Source organism: Coptis chinensis, chromosome 3 (genome assembly GCF_015680905.1).
Source record: "Coptis chinensis isolate HL-2020 chromosome 3, ASM1568090v1, whole genome shotgun sequence".
In the NCBI taxonomy this organism is placed as follows: domain Eukaryota; kingdom Viridiplantae; phylum Streptophyta; class Magnoliopsida; order Ranunculales; family Ranunculaceae; genus Coptis; species Coptis chinensis.
Window position 1 is genome coordinate 124,465,699 of NC_141458.1, and position 25,510 is coordinate 124,491,208.

At 36.1% G+C, this 25,510-nt stretch overlaps 3 protein-coding genes across 4 annotated transcripts; 1 reads left to right on the top strand and 2 right to left on the bottom strand.

Moving 5' to 3' along the window:
• Window positions 1-1,723: 1,723 nt before the first annotated feature.
• Window positions 1,724-12,531, top strand: FU (kinase family with ARM repeat domain-containing protein). Of its 2 annotated transcripts, XM_086597614.1 has the most exons (22): window positions 1,724-1,938; window positions 2,011-2,085; window positions 2,162-2,254; window positions 2,330-2,404; window positions 2,476-2,568; window positions 3,008-3,071; window positions 3,611-3,695; window positions 4,391-4,463; window positions 4,551-4,619; window positions 4,787-4,867; window positions 5,031-5,139; window positions 5,252-5,371; window positions 5,942-6,071; window positions 6,513-6,684; window positions 6,871-6,969; window positions 7,056-7,607; window positions 8,841-9,986; window positions 10,065-10,298; window positions 10,368-10,511; window positions 10,608-10,688; window positions 10,920-11,108; window positions 12,060-12,531. In XM_086597614.1, the coding sequence occupies exons 1-22, from the start codon at window positions 1,849-1,851 to the stop codon at window positions 12,303-12,305; spliced, it is 4,020 nt and encodes a 1,339-aa protein (XP_086453740.1). In that variant the 5' UTR covers window positions 1,724-1,848; the 3' UTR covers window positions 12,306-12,531. The 2 variants fall into 2 exon arrangements, with proteins under 2 accessions (XP_086453740.1, XP_086453739.1); XM_086597613.1 differs by lacking the exon at window positions 4,551-4,619 and having other exon boundaries at window positions 1,736-1,938.
• A 2,738-nt stretch (window positions 12,532-15,269) lies between these two features.
• Window positions 15,270-16,740, bottom strand: LOC147514180 (putative sugar phosphate/phosphate translocator At1g12500). Its single transcript, XM_086597615.1, has one exon. It carries the CDS (start codon window positions 16,527-16,529, stop codon window positions 15,498-15,500), a length of 1,032 nt encoding a protein of 343 aa, XP_086453741.1. The 5' UTR covers window positions 16,530-16,740; the 3' UTR covers window positions 15,270-15,497.
• A 2,533-nt stretch (window positions 16,741-19,273) lies between these two features.
• Window positions 19,274-25,287, bottom strand: LOC147514181 (uncharacterized). Its single transcript, XM_086597617.1, is given in 7 exon segments — window positions 19,274-19,648; window positions 19,787-19,858; window positions 19,860-19,898; window positions 20,857-20,931; window positions 21,289-21,948; window positions 22,775-22,889; window positions 24,446-25,287. Coding segments are annotated over 7 exon segments (2,001 nt in total). The 5' UTR covers window positions 25,213-25,287; the 3' UTR covers window positions 19,274-19,375.
• Window positions 25,288-25,510: the final 223 nt, after the last annotated feature.

Sequence of the window (25,510 nt, forward strand, 5' to 3'; positions counted from 1 at the left end):
AAGCCTCGAGGCTTCTCCATCACACTAATTAGGTGCACCCCTTGCCACTTATGTCTCTAGGCTTGTTGTGGTTAAACCCTCATTGAAACCTTTGACAAGCTGTTTTATAATTTTTTTAATTTACTGAATTCTTACAAACTTAATTGTACTTTCAAATTTGATTATGAGAGCGTGGAATGAGGAGTGGGAGTGAGGCTAAGTCGAAGATTTCTTTTGCTAGGAGTGGGTCGGTTTGGTTGGAGATGAGTTTTTGGATTCTAGTTGGTGAGCTGATTTGGGAGATGGGTTTTGGGGATTTGAGGATGTGGATGAGAAGAAGTGAGAGTGGGGTGAGTTAGTGAGGAAAGTGGGTAGGGTTTTGGCGGGATGGATATTGGTTGGAAACGGATGAACATATTTTTCCAGTGTTGGGAAAGAAAAAAGAATAACGTTTGGTTTGGGAATTGGGATTAGTAAAAAAAGGGAATTAATTGTGAATTAATAATGGTTTTGATAAAACTCAATATTCCAACGCTTTTTGAGGTGGCATTAGAATCACGAAAGTTTACTTCAATATTTGGCGGGTGCCCGATAAGCTTTAATTTTGCCTTGGGTCGTTGAGCTGGGTGTGGAAATTAAGGTCCATATGAAATTTTACTCAAAAGCCATTTTGGCGGGTGCCCGATAAGCTTTAATTTTGCCTTGGGTCGTTTAGCTGGGTGTGGAAATTAAGGTCCATATGAAATTGGGGCTGAGGCGGGACCTAAAACTAAAGACCATTCGTTGGACTGCTTGGAAATGTGGAAATGTGGAATTATTAGAATATGCCTTTGCATATATTTCGGAAGCAACATTGAATTCATTAAGCTAGAAAGATATTATAATTACAGGAAACTTCATGAAGTTATCTAAGTGTTTGATGTATGTCATTTGAACCTTGCAACTATATAACCAGATAGACAACGTTCTTTGTAACCATGCGAGATTTGAAGTTGAAATTATGACTGATACAAGCATCAAAATAAATATAAGTACAGGGAAATCTATTAGCATTGGAAGAACGCAACATACCAATTGGCAAAATCAATTATGACATGCAATTATTGTTGTTGGAAAAACCCATATCAAATCCCTACACGACAAGAGCATTGAAGAACATGTCATCCCGATACAACAAATATGTGATATTAATGTTTCAATTATTCAAAAGAATTGCAATCTCAATATGTGAGCTAATGGTATGAATAAGTCATTTTTTAAATGACGGAACTCTCTCAACAAATGTTAAAGTCAATCTAAACTCGGCAAAAACGTTACTTGTACAACACTTTCAACTTGTTGTGCATGTTGTTTGCTATGATTCAAACAGGGAGAAAACCAATTATTCTAGAAATGTTGAGATTATGTTTGGAAATAAGCCATAATCAAACACAATTTGTTGGTAAAATTTGAAAGAGTAGTTAACAAATTTCATTTAATCTTCAATAATAAAATAATCAGTTTTCCTCGCTTTTCGTTGAATTATAACACCTTGCGAATAATTTAAGAGTTATCGTTTTTGTTCGTTAGTTAGTAATCACTTGGGCTAGGCTCAGGTAATACCATTAGTCCGACCTGAAACATGATTTAAGCCCTAGTCCATCCCGAATTAAAAGTCAAACTCAAACACACACTCGGTACTGCAGCTACTTTGAAAATGAGTACAAGGGCGGGAATACTGAAAAATTTAAAAAGAAGCAGAATCCAGAGAAAAAAAAGAAGCATAATCCCTCACTCTTGTTTTCAAAAAACAACTTCAAAAACAGACCGGGTCTCACCCTTCTCACTTCATTTCCTCAATTTACCAAAACCCTAGTTCTGAAAAAAAATATGGGTGTTGAAAATTACCATGTTATAGATCTAGTAGGTGAAGGTTCTTTTGGTAAAGTTTACAAAGGTAGACGAAAGTTCACTGGCCAGGTAATTTACTATTACTACTTTGATTCATTCAAACAAATCTAGTTTTTTTACTTATTTTTCTTGTTTTCACAGACTGTTGCTATGAAATTTATACTCAAACACGGTAAAAGCGATAAAGATATTCACAATTTACGCCAGGAAATTGAGGTAATTATTATTCGTTTTTTCAAATTTCAACACGCTATTCGAGGCAAGTTGAATTATTGGTTGGAATGTGTAACAGATATTGAGGAAGTTGAAACACGAGAATATAATTGAAATGCTGGACTCGTTCGAAACGCCTCAAGAATTTTGTGTTGTTACTGAGTTTGCACAGGTAATATTCAGCTTATTTATGTTTCTTGGAAATATTTTGATGGGAATGTGAGTTGACTTGTCTAATATTTTGTAGGGCGAGCTTTTTGAGGTTCTCGAGGATGATAAATGTCTACCCGAAGATCAAGTTCAAGCCATTGCGAAGCAATTAGTACTTACCTTTACTCAGTGTCTATTTTTATGTATTATAAGTTGTTAACTATTATGTATTAAACTTTTCAGGTTAGAGCATTACATTACTTACATTCAAATCGTATTATACATCGAGATATGAAGCCGCAGAATATTCTTATTGGGGCTGGATCTATTGTTAAGGTTGGTTTGTTTGACTTTTAAGGGTGTTTAATAGTTGGTTTGTTCTGTACCAATGCGTTTTTGTGATTATTTTATACTAAATGATAATGACGGTAGAAGAAAGAGAATGAGAACAAATTTCCAAACAATATGTAAATATAGAGTCAGTTATAATGGTGGATGTAGTTTATCTTTTTGCTTGTATGATTGTTTCAGATAGAATTGAGTTTGTGAAACTTATAATTTATTGGATATTAATATTCAGAATCCAATTTAACTACAATGACCAATAGGTTCTGATATAATGGTTTAGAATGTTGTTGCCTACTCTTCCCTTTAATAGTTACTTATGTGTCACAATATTTTTTCAGCTTGAATAACTCTGCTGTCCTTTTCAGGGTGTACCCCCCCTCTCTTTATCTATTTATATATTAAACTCTAGTGATCTTTTATGTTTCAGCTCTGTGATTTTGGATTCGCTCGTGCAATGTCGACAAACACTGTTGTGTTGCGTTCTATAAAAGGTTGGCCTTATCTCAATAGTATATGCATCTCTCTTTGTTAACTAGACCTAAGTTTTGTGCTCTCCTCGTAATACATGACTCCTAGGAGGTTGTAACATTGCACCAATATGATACATGTTTACGACTGGCCAAAATGGTCTATTTGATTGTTTTCAGTGTATTTATTTCTTGAGGATGTTTTTTACAGTTACTTCTCACTGCCCTTGGTGTTCAGATCTTAATACTGAAACACTGGTGGGATCTAAATTAGTGAATTTATGGTATTTTTAGTCAGTAGTCATTGTTTTATGAGACTCCAAAAACTGGTTTATGAATACCATCTTATGAATATTTGATTGTATAAGCAACATTTTTCTCTATGATTCTATAAACCTGTATTCAAATCTTAAACACTGAAGCAATTTTGATATCTATAAATTTCTGATCTTAAGTCACCTTTTTTTAAGACTGCGTTTAAACTGGCTTATAATTATCATCCTATGAATATTGATTGTCCTGAATTCTTGACGCCTTCTCACTAAAGTTGGTGCTTTTGACAGGTACTCCTCTGTACATGGCTCCAGAACTGGTTCGAGAACAACCATACAACCACACTGCTGATCTGTGGTCTCTTGGAGTTATTTTGTATGTCTTGAAAATCCTGCTCCGTGTTGTTATCATCCCCGCAATGTTTATGATATTCTCACTGTCCTCGTATATGCCTGGATCTTTGTTCATGTGACATTGTTTTATGTTTACTGCAGTATAAGTTTCCTCCATTATATTGAAGCACAGGATAAAAGTTTCTCTCTTATTTCTCTTATTTGAACTTACCATGAAATATTTCCATCGCCATTTTCACCGGGAAGTTTTCATATTGTCTCCACTAGTCCTCTGCCACCATCCATTACCACCTGGCCAATCACACTGCATTCAATATTGACATGTTTTTTTTTTTTTCATTCAAATATTTCATCTTTCTACCGTGGCAATCTTCATCTCATCTTTAAACTTAATCCAAATGATATATTTTCAATCGTCAGCAGTGCGGCTCATTGTGCTTAACCACTCTGATGTCAGTTGTGCCTGAGCAGACTGTTTGTCGATCCTCTTTCTCCCAGTCAAAACCACTTTTTGTGAAAAAAATTATGTTAAAAGAGAACAACGTGACAACACTCACTGACTTTAGTCTATTATACCTTGTGAAGCTTTCTTTTACAGCTGTTATATTTGTTGTCAGGTAGTAATATTAGATGTTTCATTGAGTATTATGAAATTTTATGCTCGTTATTGGATGTGGTAAATGCTATAATTTTAACTAAATAACGTGGATCAAACAGGTATGAATTATTTGTTGGTCAGCCTCCTTTTTATACAAATTCAGTGTACGCCTTGATTCGGCACATCATCAAAGTAAATTTTCTCGACTCCTATCTTGTATGTTGTCAACATTTAGTGGTGGCTCAATGAGCATGGATTAATTTATGCTCTCTTTTACAGGACCCAGTAAAATACCCTGACAACATGAGTTCAAATTTTAAAAGTTTCCTAAAGGGATTGCTAAATAAGGTTGCTTATGTGCTGAAGTAGATATACAATTCATTTTTCGAAAGTTTTTTTTTTTTACCTTTTCTTTCCTCTCTCCCTGTATTTTCTTTTGAAAGTTGACTGTTCTTCTGAGAAAATTGAATTTATTCAGTGCATTGTTAGAGTGACTTGTAAAATCGTGAAAGCAGGTACCACAAAGTAGGCTGACTTGGCCTGCACTTTTGGAACACCCATTTGTAAAAGAATCCTCGGAAGATTTGGAGCAGAGGGTAAAGTTTTCCATTTTTTCTCAGTTATATTTTAAAAATGCAGAAATACTCTACTCACGAACAGATAATGGTTGTGGACCCTGTGGATTTTTTTTGTTCTGTTGTCCACTATTTTGATCCGTGGGTTTTTGAAAGAAACTAATATTTGGTAAACCTTTGCCAGAGCTTGCGTGCGGAAACTGCTGCATCTAGAGGTTGTGATGCAGCTTGGAAGGGTGAAGCAAACAAGACTATTCCATCCATGGTTGAAGCTTCTGTAGCGAGTCCTGAGAGTTAGTTTAGATTGCAACTCTTTCTCTGATCATCATCATAAGTTGTAGCTTTATTAGTGCTTCTAAAGACGTGTACTTTGTTAGAAGTCATAGTTATCTTCTATACTTGCAGGCAACAGTGCTCGAACTCTTGTTAGCAATGGTCGATCAGAACGTGTTTGCTCAAATAACAAAAGCTCTCCACCACATGAAGAGACGTCAGAGTTACTTGTTGCAGATATTCTTGAGTCAGGTAAATCATTTCAGCTCAACAAAGCCAGTTCTTTTTCCTTGATATTGTTTGACAAATTGTGCTTGTTGATGAACCACATTGATGGACCATATCAACCAATACCTATCATTAACTTTGAATCTTCGAGTGGAGTAATGTATTCCTTGTTTCAATAACTATTGTACATATCAACCATCTCTTTACAGAAAATGATATCTAAATCTATTTTCTGTTACAAATATCAGAGTTGTGGCATATTTGTTAGAGGATAGTCAGGGTGGATATAAATGACTAAATGGTTCCTATTGTGACTAAATTTGGTACTTTTTTGCTCAAGGTAAAATTATGTCATATAACCACAGAACACTTGCTAGTGTTGACAAACACCTCTTTCTTTATACTAAGAACTTAAATAGTAAGGCTGAGGTCCACTTTCTACAGTCTTTTGGGCTTGTGATGTGTAAAAGAGTGGAATGGGATTACGGTGCTTTGACCAATGTTTGCAGTTACTGAATTTGGCTATTTTGTGTTAATCCTGAATGAGTTTAACTTAATATATGGAGCTTATTGAGAAAGTTGTCAACTTTTCAGGCTGTGAAGTATTGGATAGGTTGGCGAAAAACTCCGGCACAGTTAAAGGAGCAACACAAATTGGTCAAGACAGTGAATCTCTCACAATTGTTTTAAAGCCCTTAAGAAGTTGGTCTCCAAGCTCTTGCAGGTAAACAGTCATCTTTTGCTTAGATCCCATCTATTATTTTTCCTTTAATCCATTTTTCCCACTAAGTTGTTGAGGCCTAAGAATACTAGAAATTGTTTGTTATTACATGTAACCATCTTGACTCTTATATTTGTGCCTGTAGTTCTGAATCACAAATACTTTGATCGACTTTCACTGCTTCAAATGTTTAAATAGCATTTCATCTGTCTACTTTGGTGAAAAAAGCATTTAACTGGTTGTGTACTTGTGATAAAGTGGATTATCATGAAATTCGGAGTATTGTAATAATGAAAACTCATGAGATCATAACTTGTACCCTTTTGAACTGTTTTTTAATGTAATTTTGTAAATGCCGCAACCAGAAACAACTCTGTTTCTTTCTGGTGCTTAGAAACAACTACTGACATGCCATATAAACTAGTGTTGTTTTAAAATGTACAGGGATCAGGATATTCTATGTATAAATCAGTCATTTCGCATTCTTTCAAACATCGTTGCAGCCGGAGCTCTTCATTTGGGTGTTCTAGTTGATGATATTATAAATGGGCTTCTTGGGTTTAGTGCTGATGTAGTTAGCTCTAAAACTTCTATTGGTATTGATTTAACAGAAAAGGTATAAGACTGCTTGACTCTGCCTTTATATTGGACTATGCATTATGCCTTTATGATATCTTCATGTCTATTTTGTTGTTATAGTTAATATGATTTTCTAAATTTATTTGGTGGTAACTTGTTCACGCTTTTCACTTTATGTGATGTTTGTTCTTGGTGATCCTATTCTACATATTGGAACATGAAGAGTTTCTCAATTATAAAGAAATTAGTGGACTACAGTGGAAAGTGTATCGGGGCGTCATATATCCAGCATTGGGCTGCATTAGTGGAACTGTATTCAGAGGTCATTTTCTTGTCATGGAATTAGATCTATCTTTAGCAACACTTCCCGAAAATATATCTCAATTTATGTATTAATTAACTCTGTAGGTTGTGGGCTATACTGAGGATGCATCTGGAAGAGTTTTGTATGAATCAACTGCATGTGTTGCGAGCATGTTATTCCGTGTTTCCCAGGCACTTAAAATATCCATGTCATCGGCTATACCTAAAGCGAATTCTGCTTCTTTATCAGTTGATGAAGCTTCAAAACATATTCTAAACTATGCTAAAAAATCTGGACTTGTAGACTTATTGTCGCTGTCCTTAGCAGGATGTGGTTCAAGTTCCAGTATTAATTCAGGTTCATCGAACATACTGCGTGCTGCTTGCGAAGCATGCCGTGCTTTGTGGGCACTGATAAATGCATCTGAAATTCTATCCACAAAAGAACAAGCTTTCTTGTTTCCACTGAACACTTTGCGGAGCTATTCTTTAAGCCGGCTTGACATCAGGGATGACCAAGGCCTGATGTTTGAGAGAGAATCAGACAGAATTATTGATGCAATGGCAGTAGCATTTCTTAAATCAAAACACATGCAGGTTGCCATTTACTATTGCCTTCGCCAACGTCTAGAGTCTCCTTTGTCTGCTGCTCTTCAGGTTCTATTTTTCTCTCATCCCAACATATGATCTCCAAATTTTTCGTTAACATGCATTAATACACATTTTCCCAGTGATTTCTTATTTCAAATTCTATTATATATATATATTACATGGTTAGACATATCAAAATATTATGATTTTTTGTGAGAATGATCTTCATGGTGGGGAGATCATCTCCACAAAAAAGTAGGCCCTTAATTCATTTGTATGTCGAAAATGTGGCTATAATGTGTGCATAATGAATGTGGCTCTATCCCTCCCCTATATATATATATTCCATTTATCATACTTTTTATACCATAGTTTATACCACACCCCCTTAAAAGATGAGTTAAGTGCTAATAGTTTGTGGGTATGATCTACTAACCATTGATAACATCTTCACAAAAATTCGTCTCATTTAGAAATCTCTAACCTAGTTCGGGTGGGCAAAGTGTCCCACCTATCTAATGACTCACAAAAGGCGAAAAGGGTTCCAGGCCAATCCACATACTCAAAAGGGTTTGCCTCTTGTGGGGATAATATCGAACCAGGCTTAACAGTGATGCTTCAAGAGAATCTTATAGGGTTGGAAAGGTTGAAAACTAAATCGAAAGTTCAATGATCATGTTTGATCAGAGGCTTGGGTGCCATGTTTAATTGTCAAAGATGTAGAAGATAATATAAATTGCTTTGGAGAAAGGACATTTTTTAAGGTATTAAAAATGACGTTAACGTACTGCACTTTTTCAACAGCAGTCTATGTGCTTTGATTGTCAAAAACGATTTTCTTCCACACATGTAGGAAACTAGGATTAACGAAATGCAAATGCAAGCATTAATTTAAGTTTTGCTTTTCTTTATACAATCTTATTTGTGATTTCTAATGTATTAGGTTTTTCTTCGCCTGCCATAATAGGATTCAGAGGACATGTTTGACTCTCTTAGAAGTATTTGATTTCTTTTAGTACTTATCCACATATATAAATCATTATGTACTTGACAAACTGCAGATTCATCAGTTCTTCTTTTTCTAGTTTGTATATTTTACTTATTTCTTTGCCTCAAGGGTATCTTTGCAAATCTTTCGTGAAAATGTCTATTATACCTGTGGATTTCACTTTTATGGGTGAATAAGTATCTAACAATAGACATGACCCTGGAGTTTTAAGAATATCATAATTGTAGGTTTGTGTGACTTTTCTCCTATTATTAGTAAATGAGATCAGCATGTTCATACTTTTTTTACAGCTCATTCTGAGGTTCTGTGTGCATAGTGGAGTAGTATGTAATGTTCTTTGCGGCCTCCCAAATTCGCTACCTGTTACAACTATCGTCAGTGGGGGAGCGGATGGTACAATAGTTTCAGAGATATTCTCAATTTTATCTGTTTGTGTTTCCTCTTCAAACAAAGAGCCACCAATTGGAGCAGGCAACCAAAAAAGCAAAGGATTTAACCCAAATGTTCTGGTTCTTCATTCATGCTTCATTCTTGCCACTGTTGCACACTATCTGAAGTCGTCTGGAAGAGTTTCTGCATCATTCATGCTCACAACCACTTCAAAAAGGCAGCATGCTCGACTTTCGTTACTTTCTCATCATTCTTCTACTAATGATATGACAACTACATCTTTGCAACCACATTGTGCTTCAGCAATGCTGGCTTTTGCATCCATTCTAGCCCTAGACAATGCTGTTGAATCTTCTATTTCCGAGATTTCTATACCTCTGATCCTTCCGACTTCCACACTCTGTGGCCTCCTCAGTATCCCACTAGGCGAGCAAACTGATGCAACTGTTAACCAGCATGGCATGCTCTCATACTGGCACGGCCTTAGAGATGGATGTGTTGGTTTGTTGGAAACCAGACTAAAATTGGGCGGTCCATTGGCTGTTCAGCAGGCCTGTGCAAATGGTGTCCCCCAGCTCCTTGTTCGTTTGTTAGCCAACAGCCTTCAGAGTTCTCCTCAAGGACTTGATGGCACAAAGGATTATGTGGGCTTATCTCCTAATGGGATTGTATCAACAGTATCTTCTTTATGTCACTGTGTATCAAGTGGATCTTTAGTTTTCCGTGAAATCTTGGTTAGAAGTGAACATGTTAAGCTAATCTGTGTCTTGCTATCTGAGGCACACCTCAAAATCTTGAAATGCTGGAGTGGGCCTGGTGGTGGGAATAATGGGGTTAGAGATCTCATCAGTGTTGTCATTGATCTCTTAGCGTTTCCTTTTGTCGCTGTTCAGAATGTCCCTGGCTTACCATCAGCTACTGCTTCCGTTAATAGTGGTTTCCTTCTCAATGTTGGTTCACCTGGTGGAAGAGTTGGTATGGACGACAAGGACATGGTGAAAGTGATTGAAGCAAACATGCCCAAGTACATTCAAATTCTTCTGGAGGTTAAATATTCATTCCTTTCTGACTGTACAATTCTATATTTATGGTTGATAACTTCTAATGAAAAGTTGTTTTTGCAGGTTGGAGTCCCTGGCTGTATTCTCAGGTGCTTGGAACATGTGAATCCAAAAGATATGGGAAGGCCTGTAGCTTTTCTTGCGAAAATGGCGGGGCACAGACCCCTAGCTGTTCAGCTTTTGGGGAGAGGTCTTTTGGATCCTGGTAGAGTGGGAAAGTTGCTTGATGCTTCAAGTCCACAGGAGGTCATTCTGGACATGCTAATGATCATGTCTGATCTGGCTAGGATGGATAAGGTCCGGAACCTATGTATGTTTGGTTATATACTTGTTGTAGTTACCAAACACTAACTATGTGTTTTGTAGGTTTTTTATGAACATTTGAACAAGGCCAATATATTAGAGTACTTGAAGGGGTTCCTTATCCATGAGGATCCAAATGTACGTGCAAAGGCCTGCAGTGCCGTAGGCAACATGTGCCGGCATAGTCCCTATTTTTATAGTTCCCTGGTATGTTAATCGTGTTTTAAATTGTTGTGGATTTTTTTTTAAAAATTCTTTATGCATGGGATATAAGTTTATAACAATTTTAATTTCATGTCTTAGGAGAAACACCATATCATCAGCCTCCTCATTGATCGCTGCGATGATCCAGACAAACGTACAAGAAAGTTTGCTTGTTTTGCTGTATGATCATTACCATATCTAGTAAACAACTGTGTAGTTTTATAGGCCAGTTTGAGTATTCTGGGATGAAACTATGAATCATTTCCTTGTATATATTATTATAAGGAAAATGTCAATTTACATAAAGCACAGAAGACAAATAACAAAACAAGAAGACTACTTTTTAACAAAAAATATTCCCAAAATTAATTTGACTTCATAAATTGTAACTAATATGGGCTTTCTTTCCAGATCGGCAATGCTGCTTACCACAATGACCTGTTGTATGAGGAGCTGAGGAGATCTATACCTCTACTTACTAACCTGCTGCTTTCAGCAGAGGAAGACAAAACCAAAGCAAATGCTGCAGGTGCACTCAGCAATCTCATCCGCAACTCCACCAGGCTTGTTGAGGATATTATCTCTAAAGGCTCCATGCAGGTCAGTCAAAGGCTTAGTTTAATTTGTTGGTTCTGAATCTTGGGTTTAGTGCTGAATACAACTACTGCCGCTATTAATGTGCTTCATTTTGAACATTGGTTGTTCCAATTTATTCTCAAGGTAGCGCTGAAATTGATTTTGATCTCATCCAATGCCACATTTTCTCATGATTATATAGTCTTTATCTGGTTTCACTTGCAATTGTGCTTAATTGCTTATTTTGATCTTTCTCGCATCCGTTTCTGTATCTTGACCTACAAGGTCATTATGACTAAACTTGCAAGTGACTAAACTTAAGTATATTCTCTTTTTGCTTACTATCCATGAAGCTTATACATTTTGGTGTTTCTCTTCCATTCTCTTTTGGTCTTTCTCTCATCGATATTGACTCCCTTGTTTCATTCTCTTTTAAATGATCTTGTCCTTTCTCAGTAGTGGTAAACAGGGTATTATGAAAGATCGTTGGTGGCCTTGGTTTATTTATCTGCTTTAGAAGTTCTGTATTGGCTATCGAAATAGAACATCCCAGAAGCACTAGTATACTTCAATCATGTAGCTATAACTCTAAAGGTTAACATAATTTCTTTGATCCTTCAGTTCATATGTTTTTGAGGTTGTGGATACAAGATAAGGTAAATCAATTGCAGTACTTTGGTAGCCTTCAATCATGTAGCCTTGTTATCTCTGTGGTCTCTATGCAAAAGCACATTGGCGTTTGGACATCCCATGTACACCTGAATCCCATAAAATTATCTGTTTGATGACTGAAATAATTCAATCTATTGCATCATTACTCATGTACTAAAACAAACAGTCCACGATCTATTGCATCATTTATAATGTACTAAACAAACCACAGAAGAAATGCTCGCAGCATACCCTGTTGTATGACACACTGCCCTTGGATAATTAGTGGATATGAAGTGCTCAATTGCAATATTTTTTTTGCAGGCATTGCTGAAATTGGTCTCTGACTGTTCAACTGTAGCTTTGAGCCCCAGTAGAAGGGATGCAGTTAATGAGTCGCCTCTTAAAATTGCTCTCTTTTCCCTGGCAAAAATGTGTGCACATCCCAAATGCCGACATATACTCAGCTCGTCAGAGTTGTTCCCTGTTTTTGGACGCCTTAGACAATCTCCAGATTCAGCGATTGCCAACTATGCTTCTATCATTATCAGCAAAGTTGCTGAAGCTTGAATATCAACTAAAAAAAAGCTACATTACAAGGTTCGTGCACAAGTTGGTGTCCATTTTCGTTTTCCCTCATTATTGTAAAGTTAAAGAGTTAAATATATGTATATGTAGGAATTTGTAATGGAAGTATATGATACTGGAAGGCAAGTCTTCTGAATTTGTGTAATTCCTCAAGTGAATAAGTCCGATTTCATATAAAATCTACCTTCTTGGTGGAATCCATTCAACACCCCCAGATTTGTTTCAGAAAAGTTACTAACCGTATGGATGGCGTCCATTAAGGTCAATTTCAAGTGCGTCACATAAGTTAATACTGATGCATTGCGAAAAGTTAATACACACCAGTGCTTAATATACGCAACTCACAAGGTGCGTTGCCTGCAAGCATTACTCATTTATTATCACCCTTTTTGGTTATCGAAAAAGAAAATTATTATCACCCTTTCATGTAAATGTCATTTCATAGCTACCATCTTGTGTTCGAGATATTGAGGTTGTGCCCGTTTTCTGTTTCATTTCATGTAATAATTGAACTTTTAGCTACTACTGAAAAGATAGATCTCATCTGTGAGGCAGTTTTTTGGATCAACCATGAAAGCTTCGAATCTTGGTGTAGAGATCCATCAAGAGCCGCCTCATATCTCTATGTTCAGCGTCTTCAGCACGAAGGTACCATTTAGCGTCTTAGGTGATGGATTAGGCTTCTATTAGTTCAGGGCTTCACGCACAAAACGGCGCGGGGTAGTTGCGAAAGATAATACTGATGTCCGCTTTCATATTGATTTTGATGTACATCGATGTGCTGAAGTACAAGTTTTTTTGTTGGTTCCTTGTCTTGAAAATCAAATAAGTGGACCATTTATTTGTCACAAAAGTCTTGTGTTTAAGGGTGGAATTCGAACTAATAGCTAAGCTCGGCTCATTTTTTTAACGAGTTTTGAAATAAAGTAAGGCATATTATATCAACGAGCCCGAGTCGAGTCCAAATAGTTCGGCTGAGCACCATAAAAATTGTTTGTTACACAAACTATAATATATGTTCAAATTTAGTTCATTTAACTAAATGACCGAGCTCAAACCGAACTTAAACGAGCTGAGCCCCTAACTGAGCCCACCCGAACCGCTCCGCTCAAATTCCATTCTTACTTGTGTTTCTTTTTCTGTTCTATCTCTTTCGAGGAATTTTTCTGTTCTATCTCTTTCGAGGAATTTAATACCAATTATCGTTCTGAGAATTTATTATAACCCTACCGAGAGTAGGAGAAAAGGAAAGATTGAAATTGTGCTGATTACCATGCCCTTGATAACGAGCCCGAGTCGAGTCCAAATAGTTCGGTTATTTTACACTACAAAGATACTATTTGAGCTTATCGAGCTGAGCACCATAAAAATTGTTTGTTACACAAGCTATAATATAGACTCAAATTTGGTTCATTTAACTAAATGACCGAGCTCAAACCGAATTTAAACGAGCTGAGCCCTAACTGAGCCCACCCGAGCCGCTCCGCTCAAATTCCATTCTTACTTGTGTTTCTTTTTCTGTTCTATCTCTTTCGAGGAATTTAATACCAATTATCATTCTGAGAATTTATTATAACCCTACCGAAGAGTAGGAGAAAAGGAAAGATTGAAATTGTGCTGATTACCAGGCCCTTGATAACGAGCCCCCTCTTGAATGCATTATTTTTAGAGGTAGATCCATTACAATTTACAAAGCCGGTATTTGAGTTGTATCATCTTGCCTAAAAACTCGATAATAGACTTCCAAGCATCTTGACGAAACTTCCAGATTTTAAAGCTATTAGAGTGCAAGAGAAGGAACGCACTTTACATGAAATGAAATATACAAAGTTATATTGAACTACCTCACTTAATAATTTAAGTATGCCAAGAGAAATGCCAAATCATTCAATAACCCCCTCAAGATGTTTTCATCTTTTTTTTTTTGGTAATCTATTCATCAGTACTCTCTATCAGCAAATCAAATTCAGTCGAAAATGACATCAAATATCAATAAGAAATATGAAGAACAAATGAAAAGAGTTAAATAATAGCTTAAAATGAGGTCGTGGTTAATGATGAAAGGTTACAAAGACTTCAGACCAAAGAAAACAACAACGTACCAAATACTTCCACATCATGCACACCAAAATAACAAACTGAAATAGTCAATAGGAACAATACCCATGCCACAAATAGATTCGGTTTTCTTTTTCTTCTATTCTTTGTTTTTAGAGAATTGCCAACGACGAAAATCTAGGAAGTATGGTAGTGAAAGTCGAAAGTCGAAAGTCGAATATGAGATAAACAGCTTCACTGTGCATATCACCAACCATTCAATATTCGTTTGTTAATTTGAACTACTACGAGGTACGATGAGAGCAAACTTTACAGCCAAACAATGGAAAAAGGCCAAATTAGAAAGAAGTTTCTAGAACGGTGGTAAAAAAAAAGGCGAGACCAGTAACTAAAAAGCACTTTGATTCAAGTATTATTATTCTATTCTAAAGTAAAAATGGGGTCAACAAGCATCCCTTTTCGAAGCACACAAAATAATATCACAGACAAGAAAGAATCCTTGCTTTGGAAAACATCCAAGGAATATCACCTCAATGTCCAGTGCTCACATGTAGCCTTACAATTACAAAACACGGTGATAATCCAACAGGCGTGCGACCTATGAATAGAGTATGGGCTGAGGAGTAAAGTAATATGCAACCAAATTTCTAGTCCAAAAACGAAGATAAATACAAAGCATTAGTAAATAAAGAGAGTGCCAACAAACATATCCTTATCACGTATAATCAATCGAGTGATCAAATTGGTCTGAAATGGGACCACTTGGATAATTATAGGATTAAATTGAAAGCTGGGGAATTGTCAAAGCATTCACATGAATAACCAAAATTTCCCAATCAATATTCTCTATGTTAAACATATTAAGCAACACATATAGAATCACAGCTATGATGAGAAATAAAGAGATATATATGGAGAGAGCTTTTTCTTTTACAAAAATAAACAAGAGTAATAAAGAGAACCCCTTTTTTGGTTCAACAATATACACCCAATTCATTTGATAATTGATGATCTGATATCACATTTTTTTTTCTTTTGTCAAAAGAAGATGAATCTAAAATAAATGTAGAAAATGCCCATGTCTTACCTGTCTAATAATTCATCGAATCCAAAATATTAATGTAAGGTGATCTTCGATCTTTTCTTTGCTTCGCTGTACAATACTACACCCATAATTGTAACTCCAAATCCAGTCATTCCCATTATATTCACTGGATTCTTGAAAATCAACACCGAGACAACTGCAGCCACAGCAGATTTCGCATTGCCAAGAACTTGCAATGTCAATGCACTAGTATGTTTCGTAACCAGAAAATTTGTCAAGTTCACCAAATAGGCCACTGTCGAATTGCCCAATAACAAAAACACGATAAACGAATCTTCTCTCGCCTTCTGTATTGTAACTGCAGCTATATTTCCTTCAATGTACAGTGTAAACGGAAGTAGAATCAATGCAGCCATTGGTGCCATGTACAACAACAAATTCATTGAATGTAACTTCTCTGCTTCTGATGTTAATAGTATACCTTGAACAACAGATTTCAAAGCCCGCCCAGCCGTGGATCCAACACAAACTAAAAACCCGAATAAATGAAACAATGGCTCACTATTACTAGCCAGAACAATCCCCAAAACAACAGGCATCAATGCAAGATAAACTTCACCAGATTCCTTCTTACAAGTGATTAAAAAAGCGAAAACGGCAGTGAAAAAAGGCGTGGTGGCACCAATAGCCTGATTAAACGAGACGGGTAAATACCGAAGTGAAGTATTCCCACACACAACAGAGAAGCAGAAAATGACACTAAGGCCAGCAATCTTGAAGAACTGTTTCCTCGAAACCAATTGTTGAAATGGGACTAGTTCTAGCCAATGAATGGCTATAAAACTATAAGTAGCACAAGAAAGCATATGAAGCATGGTGAGAAAAATGGGGTAACGGTAACCATAGAAACTAAGTAGATACTTGTTTAATAAAAGAACGGCAATGTTGGAAAAATACCAAGAGGCTATAATAAGAGCTGTTTTGAAAGTGGGTGTGACGTTATGACGAACTTCTCCTGTTGGGGTTGATGGTATTTCTATAACTTGATCTGTTTCTAGTCTTGGGTTGCTTCCTCTTCTTGTTTTCCATGTTTGGGTATCCATCACTGTTCTTTTTCTCTTGCTTCGAGTGGAAAAAGAGTTTATTACTAGATCTCAAGAGTGGGTGAAGGAGAGGGAGAAAAGAGATGGGATCTGATCGGACGCTGGATGAGAAGGAAGTGGGGACGACTGATGAAGAAGAATCATTGATATATATATATATAAATATATAATAAGAGAATGAGACCCAAAATGTTTGTGTCGGTATTTTGTTATTCGTTCTTGTGTCTCACAAGTTTAGGTTTTTGTGTTTGTTTAACTTTTGTTTGACTTCATCAAACGTTGGTCCGGATATGTGTCTTTAAAAAGTACTAGGATTAGGCTTATTTTACACCATTTTCTTACCGCCAACGCCCAAAAATATCCCCCAAGATGATCTCCCGATTAAGGGTGAAATTCGAGCTAAACAAGCCAATTTTACCATGTTCAAGTTCAGCTCACTAATTACATGAGTTTTAAATTGAGCTCCGAGCCCTCAATTATTTTACACTACAAAATATGTTATTTTAACTAAACAAGCTGAGCTTTATCAAGCTCATTTGTTACACGAGCTTTTATTTGAGTTTAAGCTCGGCTCATATAGTATTAAACGAGCCAAGCCCAAACCGAATTCCGAGCCCTCGGCTCAAATTCCACCTTACTCTTGATTACCCTAATAATAGTCTAATGTCAAAGTGTAAAATTAATTTTCAGCCCTAATTGCAAGTTACACACAATCACACAACAAGGTTACCTTAAAAAAGTAATTTAGAGTTTAGATCTCAGACCCACGTTCCCATTGTGTGTAATTACAAGTTTACGAATTGATTTTTATTTGCTAACACTTTTAGTGAGTTTCGATAAATCTTTTGGGTTTAACTTGAGTTATTACCAAATATCAACTAACATATTAGGTGTACCGGAAAGTTGACAAAATTTACTAATACTTTACTAACATCAGTAATTAGCCGGTTATGCATATCCTAATATGTACCCAGTCTTCCACAAAGGTTAGTAAGTACAGGACAAAGCAGTATCAGTAATGGGTACTTTGATCCATTCATAGGACAAAGAAATAAATTCATAAACAACAAACAAACTGCGTCTCTAACTCATTCAAATGAAATAAATTAATATAACAACAGTTGCTATTAAACATTTAAACAGATCTCGCTCACTAATTTTTATCACCTAAGAGGCTAAGAGCATGCGCGAATTTTTTTAATGTAAGCACTATTGGAGGACCCTGCATATCTAAATCAAAAGGTCAGGAAATAAGGATTGCGAATTTGCGATCATCTAAAGTCGATAATAGGCAGCATCGATCACCCAGCTAAGAAATACAGTTTAATATAATAGCAAACAGCATGAAAACAAGGTGGAGGATAAGAACGTGGTGACGGTCTCGTTGTGGCATTTGGTCCCCTTTCACATTGTTGGCAAAACTAGAAGACGCAAGTTGCAATCCCGAACCTACGCTCTCACATTCCTCCTACATAAACTTGTGCTTTTAATGCCATTGGATGATAGGACTGGGAATGATATGTGTGGATTTGATCTATTAATTGAGTTCTGTCGGTGCTAGGTACGAAGAAATGGTCCCATTGTATACTATAAATTTATCATAGATATGATGTGAAGAATGAAGAGGGCATCTCCAAAGTCCAACCTAAAGATAGCACCAATTCCAATATTCCAATAATAAAACAACTAACTGAAAAGCCTCTCCAACATTAAAATGCAACTGTTTTCTAGATGGTAGTTGAATTATAAACTTCAATTGATAAGGTTTCATATATAAAAGTATACTAGTGTATGCATGCCCGTGCCATACGGCACTGTTTCAAAACCAAGCCCAGCACGCCAACAGAAGCCCAGTCTATATACTAACTTTTGTTGTTTATTGATCCATTACTATTGTTGTTTTTTAATAACATGTCTACTCCCCCACCATCATTTGGATTTGCCAAGTCATATTTTAAATTAAAAGGTAAATAGATGGGTATGAAGAGCCCACACCGTTATATTTTATTAGATAGATAACTCAATCAAGAATACAATGGACTCAGATAAAACAAATTGTTTGGTAACTATTGGATTAGTTTGATAAAAACGCACACATATATAGATACTGTAGTGCATCATTGGCCATAATACTGTTAGGGTGTCAGTAGCAGCAGTTATAACAGTAGTTAGTTGTTTCCGCCATAGTACAAAATATCTCGATATATCGCGATATTTGAGAATATCTATTCAGTAAAAGATATATAAATATCACGATATGTTCAGAGATATATACAATTATAAATATCGATAATATTTTAATGATATTTTGTGATATTTTGATATTTTGTATATATAACAATTTTATTTAATATTTACTATTATATTTCAAATAAATATAAATAATATATCATAATATATCAAGAAATATTTACGACATTTGTTGATATTTTGGATATATCTACGATATTTGCATGTAAAACAATATCAAATATCTCTAAAGAGGGAGATATATCCACGATACATATCCAGAAATTGAATATCGATAAATACCCATATCCTGATATTTTATACTATGGTTTCCGCATCCACAATAAAGCAGCCGTTTATCAGGTCATATGACTAGATCCATCTCCAACGAGATTTAATGGACCAGATACATGACCAAGAGCAAAATGTGATCAGAGTCAGTCAGAATGTTCCTCACCAAAACTATTTAAGATGTGCAAAATACAATCGCAAGAACAATTTATGCATGCATGACGAGCAATGAATGGAACTTTTTAGATGATTTAAATGAAGTTGTATACAGCAGCAAGACCTAAAGGTAGAATCACAGATACTATATAGGAAACAAGTATACTAGTTTATCCATCTTCCAGCATCTCTCTGTGTACATGCATGCAAGACGTGCTGCAGTAGTTGTAGTGGTAACGATGAAAGGGAACTTTACCAGATAAGGAGACATTACAGCAGGAACAGTTAAGGTCATTCACTGCACCTTTTGGAAGTTCTGAACTGCTCGGTACAGCACTTGTGCTTGTTCCCTGGGAACTGAGGGCAGCAGCAGCTGCTATTCTCTTCTCAGCTGCCGCGGCTCTCTTTTCTCTCTCTGCAACTTGAGCCATTTTTAGTTCCTCCTGGAAAGACAGGAAAATATAATTAAATTTGTTTATTCAAACTGATATAAACTGAGGACCGCACTGCAATACAAGTAGATTACTGTGACTTTCTCTTTTCATAGGTAAATTATAAGCTTAATATAATTGCAAACTCACCTCTTTAGAGAGTTGTACTCCCTTGCTAGTGCGTGGCTCTGTCTTGATACCTGGAATAGCTCTTTGACTGTGTGCAAACACTAGGAGCATTCTGGGCAAGTGCTGCTTGGGCCTGCAGAGTCCACTGAAGCTCAGAACCAGGACAAGACCAAAACAATAACACTAAGTAATATGACTTGGTAGATTATCATATAAACTATTTTTCTTAGAGACTTATATTAATGTTAGATTGAGTCATACAGCACTGTTTTTTGACAGAATATTTTGCACTGTAAAGAGAAATCTACTACTACTTTTGTTTCTGAACAAGGTCAATTAAATGGTAAGTAAACCAGAATATAGGAACTTAGCTTTACAGTGGTATCCCAATCGAAGTGCAGCAGTACAGTAAAGTGCGGATTGTTTGCTCATTGAGCTGAATGTCAAATTTTTTAGTTTTGAGATTTAAGTCAACAAAAACAATTTCTACTTTCATCCCTTCAGATGATACACAATTGGAATCAGAACAAAATATTGAAACATCATCAACTACAACTAATAACAATTCCAGGTCAACAACTATATCCAGAGAAATCTACTACTACTTTTGTTTCTGAACAAGGTCAATTAAATGGTAAGTAAACCAGAATATAGGACCTAAGCTTTACAGTGGTATCCCAATCGAAGTACAGCAGTACAATAAAGTGCGGGTTGTTTGCTCATTGAGCTGAATGTCAAAAAATTTAGTTTTGAGATTTAAGTCGACAAAAACAATTTTTACTTTCATCCCTTTAGATGATACACAATTGGAATCAGAACGAAATATTGAAACATCATCAACTACAGCTAATAACAATTCCAGGTCAACAACTATACCCAGAGACATTTTTAACAATCATAGACTTGATAAAGCAATGACTTACCTATACTGTAACCTCATAAAATTCAAGTATTTTTTATTTTATTTTTTTGATAAACCAATAAAGTTCAAGTACAACAATCCTAAAAACAAATCTTTTTTTAAAAACAGGAATGGAAAGCGAAAGGGCCAGAAAGTAGTAGGAATTCCCAAAAACTAAGAAATTAAGCACCTGAGCCTTTTCTTTTGCTTTCCTTAGTTTTTTCAGCTCCTTGGCTTTTGCTTTCCTCTTGGCATCTTTCTCTGCCTGCACATCCACAATATGAGTTTTTATCAGACATGAAATTTGCCTGATCAATACAAGATAGACTGTTACCCTATTCAACATTATAATGTGCCTAAATGGAATGGAATTGGGGTTCAGGGCATCTAGTAACGGAGTTTTGCCATCCATAAGTTCTAATAACTCGAATAAATATTTTTTTCCTAATCTGTAAAAGCTACTTCATTCTCGGCACTAGTATTTGTATTTCACCCCGTTATTATAGGTCCATCTTAGCAAGGTGCTAAAAGAGGCACCTATCATATAAATATCCAACAAAAGACAGAAAACTAACAACTATGGTATCCCAATAAAGTAGACCAATAGGAGACAAAACCATACCTGTTTAGCAGCTTGAGATTCTTCCATCTCTTTTGTCAATGGACTAGGTACTTTGGCAGCATTCCAATCCCATCGATCAAGGTTTAAAGCCATGAACCGTCTAAATGTATTCCGGACTTCTTTGTCACTTGCCAACATATATGGCGTTCGTCCTCTTTCATCTATGATGCAAGGATCCAAACCCTGCTCTAGAAGCTCAAGAGTTTGTTGAGAATTGGCAGCTTTTGCAGCATCATGCAGAGGTGTGGAAGTTCCAAAGACGTCATCACTCTCAGTCCTATCAGTATCTTCGTTAACACGACATGCTTCAGCAGTTTCTGTACTCGGCTGGTTGTCATCCAATTTCACTTGATTAGATTCTTGATTGCCACTTCCTGGGTCACTCGTAACTAAAACCGAGTCACCACTGAGGCTTGATTCAGATATCTTCTCAATGTCCACATAAACCATATTTGTCATGTGATTATATATCCGCTTAGCTTCCTTAAAAGTAGGCCTGCGAACAGTGAATGGGACGTGCCGTACAGTGCTATTTGAATGACTAAAATAAGCGCCTTCCGCATTATAAAGCAGCTGCCGATTGTTTGAAGTAGCAGAAATGTAAATGCAAGATGAAGTATCAAAATAAGATTTCCAAGCAGCCAGCAACTCTTGAATTTCCTAAAACGAAAATCAGACGTAATCATTCAGTACCAAAGGAGAAAAGGAATTTAGTTAAGGGGGTTATGATCTGATATAATTGAACTAGATATATGATTCCAGAACACAGGCTTTTGAATCAGCACATATATATACTTCATACAATGGTGTAATACACCTTTACAACAACACAATGGATATCATTACAATGATTGCTTAAATTAATGTCAACATACTAAAGCTTTGGCCATAAACAGCAGCAAATATACGTATCAAGTCAAACTTAAGAGATGTGAATATAGCAGAGAAATCCCAGAAAGTACTGATACATCCTCCAACCAAACACCAAAAAAAAAAAAAAAAAACAATATCAATTTGTTTTGTTCTTTTCCAGGAACATATATTACTTTGACACATAAGAACCTCACGACTGTTGGCGGATGTAGAAATTCTAGATTAGGCTAAGGTTTTGTCACAATGATCTCTTAACTATATAAAAGGTTTCCAGAATAAATAAGTCAAATCAGAAATTTTCTACACTCATAAACTGGTGTTAACAAATTAAGAAATTGTGGGCCGTTCACTTTCACCATCGATTAGAGATTACATTTGGTACGGTTAAAAGTTTCGGAATGAGTTGATTCTTTGTGGATATATGATCTACATACCAAGGAGATTGTATCCACCAAAAAAAATAGCAAAATCTAATATCTTTAAGCACATTTGTGCTCACAAGTTTGTTTGTGTCAAGTTTCAATATGCCCCCAAAACCCTTCCAAAAACAGAATAGTGTTACAAGTATGACTTCTATGTCATACCGCAATGGATACTAAAAGTTGTTTCTTACCTTCTTTAGAGCAAATTCGTTATAACGGCGAAGAGAAGCTCCTGCAGAACTTGCAGCTTTGCCACTTGCATCTTTAGACGACTGTTTTTTACCGGCCTTAGCTCTTACAACATATCTATACAGAAAAAAGCAGAGACTCAAATCCAATTTGGAAAGAAGAACATATAAATAAATATATTCTGCAGAGAAAATATCTAGAGCACTTTAACTGATATAGACTTGGTAGGAAACCAATGCAAAAATGAGATGAAACTTAACAGAAAGTTTAAAAGAAAATTTTGGTCTTGGACAAATTTTTTTTTTGGTCGGTAAGCGAGGTTTTTAGAGAGGTCCCCTACCCCTTATTATTAGAATTAAAAGATCAAGTTTGTTACATCCTTACTCTCTCACATATTGTCTACCCCTTGCATCATCATATATGATTTTCTTTACATCTTCTGAAAAGGAACTTGGGACTAAATCGACATGACTAGCTGTAGGAATATTACTAGCTAAAGCATCAGCTAGTTTGTTAGCTTCTCTGAAAACATGAGTTATACTAAACTGTTCAAAATAATCCTTCATGCGTTCAATGCTTCTGATCATCTTCTCTGCATGCCAAGGATAGTGACTCTTCTTTGTTAAGAAAGTGATGACACTCATGGAGTCTGTTTGTGCCTTTATCTTCCTGATTCCATGCCTCATTGCCATATTCATTCCATACTCCACTGCCTGCAATTCTATTAAATCAATAGAATGCTTGCTGGTCCTCCCGTGACTTGCCGCCAAAACTTCACCATTTTCATTTCGAATAACTGCTGACCACCCTCCTAACAGCCCTTGTAGTGTTCCATCTGTATTTAAGTTGTGCGTACCCATTTCTGCCTTCTCCCACTTGCATCTCTTCTGTTGCCTTTGTTGAACCTGTATTTCAACATTCCAGATATCCATGAAACAGTCTGCTGTCTTGCTTTCATTGGGAGTCTAGTATGGTTTGGGTCAGTCCTAGTTGAGTGGTGGATCTCCTTACTTAGTGGTACACAGGGCCCTTTCCATCGAGAGGGTAAAGAATATGGAACATGCTACCTTTTGCAATTATGTGGGGTATTTGGTTGGAACGGAATAGACATATTTTTGAGGGCAAAGCTATGGTGATCCAGAAAGTCGTACTAGATATCAAAGGGCTCCTTTGTTATTGGAGTAAAATTGTTGTGGACCTAAAAACATTCATTTTGAACAATTTGTAGCTAGATGGGAAGATATTATGTATAGAGAGTCTTGAGGAGGGTGGTTGGTTTATTTTTGGATTGTTTTTATATTTCCGTTGTAATGGTAGGTTATCTCGACCTACGTTTTCTTTGATTAATAAAATTTAACTTTTACCGAACAAAAAAAAAAAAAGTTTACAAGAAAAATATTACTACCTCGTAATCTAAAGAAGAAAAAAAATGTCAAAACTTGCAACAGAAATGATATTGTCTTAACTTGTTAGTGTATATGGAGCTAACAGACCGAAATGTGTTGCTATGGCAAGTTTCGTGATTTCAACAAGAATGATTACCAAATTGTAATTTATCAAGAGAAAACACCTAAGCTAGATAAATGGCAATTTAAAGAACACTAACAAATTTCTCAACCAAATATGAATGCAGATTGTGAGTAAATAATATTAAAAAAACTAAATTGACTTACCTATGAAATGTTTTGTGAGCAATAACAGAATTCCCATCAAAGACACACCCAACAAAATGTCCACCACTAGCTAGCAACACAATCCTCAACTTCGATTTGTCCCTCGGCTCATGTATCAAAAATTTCAATCTCTGGACCACTTCATACTCTCTCAAGTACATGCCGCCCACACCATTGCCATCATCATTACCATGGGACACCATCTCGGACTCATCCATAAGCAAACACTTCCAGAGAGAAACTACTTCTCCTCCATTACTAAGACGGATAAATAACTTCTGTTTATGACTGCCCCTTGATTTCTTAAACGTATCAATACTCAAGAAAGATGCTTTATCGACTTCATCATCTTCTGACCCCGATATACTTGATATGTCATTGTCTCTGAACAGAGAATCAGACGCTGACTCATCAAAGTCTTCCTCTTTAATACTAGTTTTTCCAACAATTGTTAGCTTAACATTGAAACGATGGAAATCGGATTTGAAATGAGAGCGTTGTTCATCGAGTGACTCGAATTCAACTTTGCATGTATTACAAGACCATCTTGGAACAAACACCTTCTCTTCTTCTACTACTTGTTCTTCGTTTATGGCCGTTGTAGTAGTAGTAGATGGTTCAAATGAATCATTGTCAAATAAAGTTAAATAAGAAGATTCATTGTGATGAAATAAACGACATGAATCGAAAAAATTGGGTGGGAGATCGAAGACTGAACGAGATTTATATGATGGTTCGCTTTGATTTTTGTTATTGTTGTTTGACATGTTTGAGTGGAGAACTGATGAGAGAAAGGAATTTTTGTGTGGAGAAATAAAAGATGGATTGGATTTGGACCAGAACTCTAGGCCCAATTACCACCGCCACAAAAAAATTCACTCTAGAGCCCAATTTTCCCAAATATTTTTGCTCCAAGTCTATTTCAATTTTAATTTCGCCGCATAAATCTTATGTAAATTTAAATTTGCATATGAAAAAAGCAAAATTACATATGTAAAAAGGGAGGGATAGAGGCACATTCTTATGTGCGCATTATAGCCACATTTTTCACATACAAATGAATTA